The 12,047-nt window shown below is 42.9% G+C and overlaps 1 protein-coding gene across 1 annotated transcript in view; it reads left to right on the forward strand.

The window, feature by feature from the left end:
• Positions 1 to 2,027: 2,027 nt before the first annotated feature.
• The window catches only part of LOC144526640 (phospholipid phosphatase-related protein type 5-like), a 29,372-nt gene continuing 19,352 nt past the window's right edge, over positions 2,028 to 12,047 (forward strand). Inside the window, exon 1 of the mRNA XM_078264240.1 lies at positions 2,028 to 2,231. Within this exon, the coding sequence (XP_078120366.1) occupies positions 2,028 to 2,231 (204 nt within the window). The remainder of the gene's footprint in view (positions 2,232 to 12,047) is intronic.

Genomic DNA, 12,047 nt, shown 5'->3' on the forward strand with positions numbered 1-12,047 from the left:
AACAAAATGGTTCACGAAGCTTAATTTGACCATCACTAATTTAACCCAACTGAATTCAAAATTGGGTAAATACAATCTAAAGACCTTCGCAAAGCTAAATTGTGAAGCTTTTTATTTTTTATCATATGGTGTAGGTGTGGCAAGGCAGCAAATGTTGATGTTCCCTCGCCAAACAGGAACTGATTTGTAACTAGCCTGTACATTATCCAATCTGCCCCAAACTGCTCAGGCTTTTATAAAGGCCCTGGCCTGAAGACATGTACATATCAATATTGAGTTATAATCATAGTGCCCCCTACTGGCAACAGGAAGTTACAGTAGTTACACTTTGATGTCCTCTATCTAATGGGTTTATCAGATCCACCTCAAAGGTGTTCAGAAATGAATTTGAATTTCCCCTTGGGGATCAATAAAGTATCTATCTATCTATCTAGAAAAGCCTTAAGACCTTGATGATGTTTCAATTTGAACATTGTGATTTTTTTTTTTGAATGATGTTCATCATGAAAGTTGTTGTAACTCCAATGTACATTGTTTGTTCTGCCCCAAATCATTTATGCAGGATGGCAGTCTTAGGCTTAGGTGTGGGAATTGGCTCAATATCGTCCCCCTACAAAATATCAAAGAAGTAGCCCCTGTAGTTCGTCTCACCTAGATGTATGAAATTTGGTAGGCATATTAATTTTGGCATTTTCCAAAATGCTATACACCCTGTATCAAAACTTGTTCAGAACTAGTTTTTTTTAATATGACAGCTGGGTCCATGGATTCACAAAATCACTCAGTAGTGGCAGGTGCGTCAGACATAAACACCTTTTTATACTGTAACATTACACACACTCACATTACATTACATGTGAAAATAATCATATATTCTCTGTACCTAATTTCTTAATTTACATCATATGGCTGTTGTCACTGTCAGAGTCTATATGTCAAATGCTACCTCTTATTCAATACATATGTATTCATTATATTCATCATGTCCAGACTTACAAAAAAGCCTCTTGAAACCATACGCTAAACCCAACAGGACATCAGCTATATTAAAATGAATGTGCAAATTATGGATGATTTTGACCATATGCAGGCTACTTTAAAATACTGCTCCTACAGATGTAACCTGATCGACTTTAAAATTGGTCAGTACAATCTGTGATGCATTGCACTTCTGGGACGCTTTGTTTACATTAATTTTTAACCAACAGCACACAGCGACAAACAGGGAATCCTGTAATGAATCTGTAACAAGTTATAGCTAACATTAGCCAACACATCTATAAAATATAAACATTAAAATAGTACTTTTAGTATTCAATTAGTATTATGACTTATATTTGACTCCTAGACTTCGTTTTAACAGCCCTGGTGGACACAGGCATGACTCCAAATGAATGATAATGTTGCTTTATATCTTTTTTAACTATTTGCTGACATGTACCCCCAAGTGGCCAATAAAATATCCATTGATGCAGCTATAATAATGTACACTAGGTCAAAATGGACCATTTTTTCAACCTGTAAAGTCAGTCTACAAACTCATTCTGTCTACCCTCCACTTTCTCTAATTCACGGCTTCTGCTAAGTACTGATGTGAGTGTGTTCAGTAGACTGCAAGCTGCTCTTTAGAGATTGTTCAGTGAAATAGAATGGATTCACTGGTTCACTGCAGTCAGATCATTCAGGGAATTCACAGCAGCAGAAGGACAAGGTTTCCCCACTCACTCGCAAAAAGCGTAAAGAAGAGTAACTTTCTCAGTCTCTGAGGGGCTATCATCATCATCTTCAGTATGCAGTGGAGTATTCTTTGTTGAATTGTTCAGATGGATTACACATCACAGTTGTTACAACACTGGATTATAATGTATTATGGTGGGGGACAGTAACAAGGAATGAGTAAAACTGGATTATTCACCATGGTGACACAAACCAGAAATTGGCAAAATTGGATTTGAAACTAGCAGTAATCCCAGAGGTAACAGTGCCCAGGAGCTTGTTGAATCTGACTGTTGGAGCCTGAACTCACCATGCTGTACTTCCAGGTGGTGATTTTGTCAGCTACAGTGATGCTGCTTTACTACTGTGAGTTTACTGACACTTTCAGTCCGGCACAGCAGGGCTTCATCTGTGGAGACCCAGCTTTAACTAAACCAGATCCTGGACCTGAACAGGACAGCCGGGTACAGCCAGTGATCCTTTACTCTGTGCTGGCTGGACTGCCTGTTGTACTGGTAAGTCTAATGTCATTTAAACACAATGGACAGAAGCAAGAGAGCTAGAGAGAGGAACACAGAGTCTTACCTTACCATCCATGCTCGTTCTCTTTCATTAAAGATGAATTGAAATACACTGCTAATCAGTGGCGTATCCAGGACATTTTTATTCCAAGCCAAGATGGGACACAGAGCTAGTGTGGGGTGGCGATCCAGGAGAATCTTTATGAATGACACGTGATCAAAATGTCTTAATATCACATTGCTTTGCTTCAACATCTACACATACAGTATGTATAATAATTTATTTCTAAAACTAATATTAGCAATGAGAATGGCTCCTTAAAATGTGTAACTGACTTTTCCTAAACAATTACTGATTGAAAAACTGATGTTATATTAAAATAACTAGAGGTCCAGAAACTGTAATAGGTTCAAATATAACAGGAATAGAAAACTGTCAAATGTCTAAACAGCAATCTGATATTGAATACAAACAATTCAGTGAATGCAGAGAATACATCTGCAAATAACATCAGGTATACTGTATAATCCTAAAAAAAGATTCAAACGTAATAGTCAATTGAATAATTGACTATTTTTTTAAAAATAAATAATTACAATAGAAAATTAAATTACATTTGTTTAAGGGTAAGGACAGCAAAGACTTTCACATTTATTCAACTTTAAACACTAACCTGCTAAATGAAAGCTAACATTTCAACTTATGCCTTCATCATATGGAAGCCTATAGGGGACTTCATTCAAATGATAACTTAAATATGAAGGGTGTTTTGGCGATGTTTGCATACTTTGTTAAATTTTACTTTTGAAGGTACTTCAAGTATCCTGAGCCCATGTATCATATATCAAAATGTTCAGAACAAACGCAGCTTGTGAGTTAGTGAGGCCCACATTTGTCCTAGAGGAATGTGTAAATGGATAATTTGTTCTATTTTTAAGTTTTTTATTACAGTAAATATATTACATATTGGAGTTTTAAGGTCCAATATGTAATATATTTACTGTAATAAATCTAAAAATGACCCTAATACATAGAATAAAGCTTCATGACATTTTTTTTATAAAGGTGTTCTCTACTAGCAAAAAGGACAATAGCCTTATCATGGAAAAACTTTGGTAAACCTGCTATCGCTGTGTGGTTTAGGGAACTAACTTCTTGTTTACCTCTGGAAAAAAATTCTTACACTCTTAAGGGCAGACAGGAGGTATTTCAAAATGTATGGGGTCGTTTCATCAATTATATGACGGACAATGATTTGTCGCGCCTGATAGACGGGCCTGGAACACTATAGGTGCACCCTCTGCACGACCCAGTTTTTTCCTCTTTTCCTGTTCTCTGGACTATATGCTAATGTATCTTCTGTGGACCCATGATTATGTGCCTTCATTGGGGAGGCCCCCTGACCGCCATGTTGTTGTTATTTTTTCTTTTTTAGTTTCATCTTATTGGTATGGTTATATGGAGCAATGTGTATAGTGTGAAAAATATGTTGACGGAGTATGTTTGTACACTTCTGTACCATTTTACACACTTCTCTGCTGTTATTTGTTCTTGTATGTTTTTTTTATAAAATGAAAATCTAATAAAGATATTGTTTAAAAAAATGACCCTAATGCGTCATCAGATATTAAGGAAACATGCTAAGTTGAAATACTATCTTTTCTGTTAACAATGCTAATGCCAGTTAGTACGGTGGCCCTGAAGTGCAAATCACAACAGCAAATAGAAAAACGCAACAGCAAATCATAAAACACAACGGCAAATAGGAAAACACAACGGCAAATAGGAAAACACAACGGCAAATAGGAAAACACTTCAACAAATCATAAAACACAACGGCAAATAGGAAAAAACAACAGCAAATATGAAAACACGACAGCAAATATGAAAACACGACAGCATTAACTTCTACCGGAAAAGGTAGGGCCTATCTAGCAGAGGACGGACCCTCCTGATTGGACAGACGGACTGTCTGTCTTTTAACAGGAAGGAGAGGTGAAAAACACGGAAAAGCGCCTACTTTTAACAGAGAGACAGTCCGTCTGTCCAATCAGGAGGCTCCATCCTCTGCTAGATAGGCCCTACCTTTTCCGGTAGAAGTTAATGCCGTTTTGTTTTCCTATTTGCTGTCGTGTTTTCATATTTGCTGTCGTGTTTTCCTGTTTGCTGCCGTGTTTTCATATTTGCTGTCGTGTTTTCATATTTGCTGTCGTGTTTTCCTGTTTGCTGCCGTGTTTTCATATTTGCTGTCGTGTTTTCATATTTGCTGTCGTGTTTTCATGTTTGCTGTCGTGTTTTCATATTTGCTGTCGTGTTTTCTTATTTGCTGTCATGTTTTCATATTTGCTGTCGTGTTTTCCTATTTGCTGTTGTGTTTTCATGTTTGCTGTCATGTTTTCATATTTGCCATTGTGTTTTATGATTTGTTGAAGTGTTTTCCTATTTGCTGTTGTGTTTTCATATTTGCCGTTCTGTTTTCCTATTTGCTGTTGTGTTTTATGATTTGTTGAAGTGTTTTCCTATTTGCTGTCGTGTTTTCATATTTGCTGTTGCGTTTTTCTATTTGCTGTTGTGATTTGCACTTCAGGGCCACTGTAAGTTAGCCTGGTCCTAACAGACTCTCGTACATTTCATTTGTACAGAGAGTCTGGCCTCTCTCCATTGACAAGTGTTAAAGGAGAACTCCGGGCAATTTTTACATAGGAGTCTCTGCAGTGGCAAACTGTGTATTAGTTGCGTTAGCCGGGCTAGCAGGCCCGACCGGCATTCTTCTACTTCCTCCCCGCCTTCCCTGCCTGCCGTGGCTGACAACAATCCACGGGTGCCTGCTGGTCTGGTGGATGTCCTCCAGAGGACAGTTCATGCTTTTGAGGCAAATTTTTTAAGTTTATTCCCCCCTCAAAAATAGGTAATATGTAACTATGTAACTACATGGAAACGGGCCAAATTATGTCTGTTCCTTGTAAAGTAACAGCGTTACAGAAGGCTAGCTCTAGCTCCATAGTTAGCTATGTTACTCCAAGCTTCTTCCCTTGTGAATACCTGCGCTCTTCACTCTTCATACACTATGCTCCGATCTGCACACTACTGTTGACCTTTTCCTGCTACAACTGAATTCCCACGGGACTTCAGCGCAAGACTACAGCTAGTCTTCTGTAACTGGCATTAGGCATTAGCTGCAGCAGCTCCATGTTGCTACCACTGATTTGGCTCATTTTTTTTGCTATCGACAGTACTCACATACGTATAGCGATCAAGATTCACGTAAAAATTGCCCGGAGTTCTCCTTTAACTTCCTTGAAGGCAGGTACTCTGTTGAAGTTTAAAACTATTGGATCTGCCTAGAGCCACTCTGGATCTGCCATAACCAATCGCTAACGTTTGGTCGTGACGTATGTCATGCTCATGTGCAACAAGAGGGGAGACCGACAACAACTATTGGCTTATATTTAGCATTAGCATCGCTAGCGTTAGCCTTAGCCAACTCCTTCACCACTAACGGAGTGAGCTGGAAAATCAAACTTTTCCCGAATCCCGAGGGGAGGAGGGCAATAACATCATGGCCAGCAACACAACTCAGCAAAGATTGTTCTTGCTCAGGCTTTAACTTCTGGATATTCTGCAGCGTTGCTGCCACAACGGACCGAATGGCTTCGCTCGCATCTTTCTAGTGCACGTCCTCAACGTCACCGTTCTCAGCCACTCCCTCTGTTCACTGATTGGACTGCCAAATATTTGACCGGAGAAAACCCAAGAATATACCGCAAACCCAGACGGAGTAGTAGGAAAATGAAAATTGAGCAGAAGTACGTAGGAGGGCGGAGCCAGGCTAAATGCCAGTATGTTCTCCTTTTAAAATTTCCATTCCGTGACGTAATTTATGTTTTGGCCTGTGTGTTAGTATCAACTTCCCAGTTTGACAGCCAGACTGGGTTGCCAGATACCTGTAAAAACATTAACCTGGCGCGCCACAGCTATAACGTTAGTACAGCCATGAAAGCAGCAAACAAACGAACCGGATCAACGGAGATAGATTCTACCTGACCTAAAAAATAACGGCATGTTTCTAACAGTTGCGTGACCAGAGACGTAACAAACCCCGGGTAAATATTGGAGATGTATTTGAAAGATGGAGACAGTTTAGAGCCCAAAAGGACGCCGAGTTGGCTAATTTCCTCCTGAACAGGTAGGCTAAGCCTTAGCTTCAGGCTAATTTATCACAGCTACAAGGGACGGGCATTTTATGTAATTTCAACATTCATGTCAATTTGAATTATATAGCTAGAGTACCCGACAGAGGTGTCAAAAGTATTTACATTCAAAGGAGGGTTCGGTCGATAGTCGAATCTCAGGTTGAAGAGGAACAATGCGGATTCCGTCCTGGTCGTGGAACAACGGACCAGATCTTTACTCTCGCAAGGATCCTGGAGGGAGCCTGGGAGTATGCCCAACCAGTCTACATGTGTTTTGTGGATCTGGAGAAGGCGTATGACCGGGTGCCCCGGGAGATACTGTGGGAGGTGCTGCGGGAGTACGGGGTGAGGGGGTCCCTTCTCAGGGCCATCCAATCTCTGTACGACCAAAGCGAGAGCTGTGTCCGGGTTCTCGGCAGTAAGTCGGACTCGTTTCAGGTGAGAGTTGGCCTCCGCCAGGGCTGCGCTTTGTCACCAATCCTGTTTGTAGTATTTATGGACAGGATATTGAGGCGTAGTCGGGGTAGAGAGGGGTTGCAGTTCAGTGGGCTGGGGATCTCATCGCTGCTTTTGCAGATGATGTGGTCCTGATGGCATCATCGGCCTGTGACCTTCAGCACTCACTGGATCGGTTCGCAGCCGAGTGTGAAGCGGCTGGGATGAGGATCAGCACCTCTAAATCGGAGGCCATGGTTCTCAGCAGGAAACCGATGGAGTGCCTTCTCCAGGTAGGGAATGAGTCCTTACCCCAAGTGAAGGAGTTCAAGTACCTTGGGAGTCTTGTTCGCGAGTGAGGGGACAATGGAGCGGGAGATTGGTCGGAGAATCGGCACAGCAGGTGCGGTATTACATTCAATTTATCGCACCGTTAGACGAAAAGAGAGCTGAGCCAGAAGGCAAAGCTCTCAATCTACCGGTCAGTTTTTGTTCCTACCCTCACCTATGGTCATGAAGGCTGGGTCATGACCGAAAGAACAAGATCCAGGGTACAAGCGGCCGAAATGGGTTTCCTCAGGAGGGTAGCTGGCGTCTCCCTTAGAGATAGGGTGAGAAGCTCAGTTATCCGTGAGGAGCTCGGAGTAGAGCCGCTGCTCCTTTGCGTCGAAAGGAGCCAGTTGAGGTGGTTCGGGCATCTGGTAAGGATGCCCCCTGGGCGCCTCCCTAGGGAGGTGTTCCAGGCACGTCCAGCTGGGAGGAGGCCTCGGGGGAGACCCAGGACTAGGTGGAGGGATTATATCTCTAACCTGGCCTGGGAACGCCTCGGGATCCCCCAGTCGGAGCTGGTTAATGTGGCCCGGGAAAGGGAAGTTTGGGGTCCCCTGCTGGAGCTGCTACCCCCGCGACCCGACCCCGGATAAGCGGATGAAGATGGATGGATGCTGATCCTCATCCCAGCCGCTTCACACTCGGCTGCGAACCGATCCAGTGAGTGCTGAAGGTCACAGGCCGATGATGCCATCAGGACCACATCATCTGCAAAAAGCAGCGATGAGATCCCCAGCCCACCGAACTGCAACCCCTCTCCACCCCGACTACGCCTCGATATCCTGTCCATAAATACTACAAACAGGATTGGTGACAAAGCGCAGCCCTGGCGGAGGCCAACTCTCACCTGAAACGAGTCCGACTTACTGCCGAGAACCCGGACACAGCTCTCGCTTTGGTCGTACAGAGATTGGATGGCCCTGAGAAGGGACCCCCTCACCCCGTACTCCCGCAGCAACTCCCACAGTATCTCCTGGGGCACCCAGTCATACGCCTTCTCCAGATCCACAAAACACATGTAGACTGGTTGGGCATACTCCCAGGCTCCCTCCAGGATCCTTGCAAGAGTAAAGATCTGGTCCGTTGTTCCACGACCAGGACGGAATCCGCATTGTTCCTCTTCAACCTGAGATTCGACTATCGACCAAACCGTCCTTTCCAGCACCTTGGAGTAGACTTTACTGGGGAGGCTGAGAAGTGTGATACCCCTGTAATTGGCACACACCCTCTGGTCCCCCTTTTTAAAAAGGGGAACCACCACCCTGGTCTGCCACTCCTTAGGCACCGTCCCAGACTTCCACGCAATGTTGAAGAGGCGTGTCAACCAAGACAACCCCTCCACACCCAGAGCTTTAAGCATTTCTGGAAGGATCTCATCAATTCCTGGGGCTTTGCCACTGTGGAGTTGTTTAACTACCTCAGTAACCTCCACCAGGGAAATTGATGCCAATCCCCCCTCATCCTCCAGCTCTGCCTCTACCATAGAGGGCGTATTAGTCGGATTTAGGAGTTCCTCAAAGTGCTCCTTCCACCGCCCTATTACCTCCTCAGTTGAGGTCAACAGCGTCCCATCCTTACTGTACACAGCTTGGATGGTTCCTCGCTTCCCCCTCCTGAGGTGGCGAACAGTTTTCCAGAAGTACCTTGGTGCCGACCGAAAGTTCTTCTCCATGTCTTCTCCGAACTTCTCCCACACACGCTGCTTTGCCTCTTTCACGGCAGAGGCTGCAGCCCTTCGGGCCCTTCGGTACCTTGCAACTGCCTCCGGAGTCGTCTGGGATAACATATCCCGGAAAGACTCCTTCTTCAGTCGGACGGCTTCCCTGACCACCGATGTCCACCATGGTGTTCGTGGGTTACCGCCCCTTGAGGCACCTAAGACCCTAAGACCACAGCTCCTCACCGCAGCTTCAGCAATGGAAACTCTGAACATTGTCCACTCGGGTTCAATGCCCCCAGCCTCCACAGGGATGCACGAAAAGCTCCGCCGGAGGTGTGAGTTGAAAGTCTGTCGGACAGGGCCTCCTCCAGACGTTCCCAATTTACCCGCACTACCCGTTTGGGCTTACCAGGTCTGTCCAGAGTCTTCCCCCACCCCCTGACCCAATGTAAGGAGAGAAAGTACAGATAATTGCGTGAAAATGGAAGGAGTAGAAGTAAAAAGTCCTGCTAACCCTGCTAACCATGCTAATGTTACCGGAGGACAATAATTCTCTAGGGATTAGTTTTCAATTTCTTTGCATATATTGTCCCTGTTCTTCCTGGAACTTTGCTTTCCTACATGTTGCCTGAAACAAAATAAAAAAATCAACACATAACTTAGGGGGTCAGTCATGTACATCCTATGTAAAACAATAGAACTCAACAGTGTGGTTCCAGAAGTAAAAATCCCATTGATTTTCTCCATAAGGATTTTGATTATCAGCCATAATGTTTGAATCATCCAAGGTAGACTGACCACAAGCTGTGTTGTTGTGTAACGAAAGTTTCTGCTCCTGTAGAAGCTAGAAGTCTGTATGAAATCAACCTTGTTTTAAGAAAAACATGTTTAATCTTAAGGAGAAAAACTACACTACCCACGATCCTAAGCATAACAGTGACGTCTCTGATTGGTCCAATTCGCTGTTACTATAGAAACGTTTACCATACCCGCAAAACCGCAAACAACTAGAGAGAGCTTCTACCATTGAAATCTATGATAGTTTCTCTACACAGTCTTGTACTTTTGCCTTTTTTGCAGTTTTCAAAATGTTTTTTTTTGCACTGAATCAAATGTTTTATGCTCACTATAAATCTCGTGGCTGGTTGGCTTGGTGCCAGGCTTAAAACTCTTAATATCAGCAATTTTTGAAACGTCAATGAAACAACTGAACGGGGAAACACTTCTGGAACCAGAGCCATTAGAAAAGTGGATGGTCACTGTTGAGCTCTATTACTCATCAATAATGGGACTGCTTCTTATTCTCTACATGTGTCCATTTATTTTCAATCCTAACTGCACACTGCCCTGACCTTGAAGATCTTGACTGCTGCCGTGACTGTTGGACGGGATCTGGACTTTGAGGAGAGGTGTCCAGACTGTAGCTATGTTTCCATCCACTCGTTTTTATCTGAATTAAGTGATATCGAATGAAAAATGCCTTATGGAAACAGTCAAATTTGATTGAATTTCATGAATATCGACTCAAAGTAAATACGTTCGGTCTCATCGGATTTTATCTTGATCGATATACGGCTTATGCAGTAAACGCTGATGGAAACGTTATTTGCCGAATAAATAATGAATTGCGATTAAGTTTTAGGTCATTTTATGGTTGCAACCCGCCACAAAATGAAGTTTTAGTTCATTTCCGTCCAGTATTTCCGCTCTGTTTGCACACATGGCGGGTGTCAACAAAGACAGATGAAAGTGGACGAACAAGGAGACAAGAGACTTTTTGAATTTAATTTACGAGCAAAATATAACGCTGTCGTTCCCACACCACAGGCCACCTCCGTTGTCGTCGGGCATTTAGGATTTACGTACATCAGCATCTGCATCATCATAGCAATGTGTTGATAGCGTCGTTGTTTTCTTATTATAGCTTGATATGGCGCTATCAGCTGGCCCATAAGCACTATAACAACTTGTGCAGTATTGATCATTTGTTGGTAGATGGCGCGATCCATTTTGTCTAGCAAAACTTTGTTCGCAAATGTTTGCTTGAATGTTGTGCGATTCAGTGCGAAAATGAATGGAAACACCTTAAAATGTCTCAAATCAATTCGATATGCCAATTTGACCACAAAACAGCATGTGACGTCATTACGCACAGGTTTTTATTTGCTTTAAAGCCGTTGGATGGAAACACACTTTCACCAGCTTTATTCGCATGAGTTTTTTTACTGAACTTCTGATAATTCGATTGACAAGTGGATAGAAACCCTTGTGATTCCTTGTTCTGCTTCCTTCACTTTTTACGCATCTGTTGCTTCCCTCGCTCACTTGGATCACTAATCTTTTTTTTTTTTCCCTCTTGCTCTACATCCCGTTTCCATCTCTGGTGCTCGCTAGATATTTTTGCCTCTGCTCAGGATTCCCTTTGGTCCTACAGCCCACTAGTCCAACTAGAAAAAATAAAAAATAATATAAACCCTCTGCTCCGACAACCCATTGTTCCGACAATATAGGCTTTTGTGGCTCACCACCCATAATCTAAAATCTGAATCAAAAATAAGTGATATTACTTTTCTTATATTTTTGCTTATTAATACATTTAAATGTTTAACCTATCTTTGAAACAATAAAATAACAATGTAGGCTAAGTCCAAAGTCCAACAGGGTAAAGTTAGTTTTGGGTTGGATATGTATTTATATTTCCATAAGCCTGCTAATGATAGTGATGGCCAAATGAAGCTTGGTGAAGCATTTTCTTTATTTTCTGAGCCCACTAGATGGCGCACTCGGTTCAACAAAGGGTTGAGAATACACTGAATTGCAATGCCTTAGGCCTTTCTCTTTAAACCAAGAGCGCCATCTAGTGGGCTCAGAAAATAAAGAAAATGCTTCACCATGCTTCATTTGGCCATCCCTAGCTAATGAATAGGAATGGGGCATATCCCTGCAATAACCAATGTGAAACTAACTTGATCAGTGAGAAGAAGCCTCATCTTGGCTGTTTCAAACAGGAAACTTCGGGATTCCCGACATGTTAAACAAGGCAAAAATCCTGCATGGTCGGAACAATGGGATGTCGGGGCAGAGGGTTTATTTTTTCGAAACAAAGGGACGTCAGACTAGTGGGCTGTAGTACCAAAGGGAATTTTTTTCGGGTTATTGGGAGGTCGGAACAATGGAGCGTCGGAGAAATG

Source organism: Sander vitreus, chromosome 12, assembly GCF_031162955.1.
Source record: "Sander vitreus isolate 19-12246 chromosome 12, sanVit1, whole genome shotgun sequence".
Taxonomy (NCBI): domain Eukaryota; kingdom Metazoa; phylum Chordata; class Actinopteri; order Perciformes; family Percidae; genus Sander; species Sander vitreus.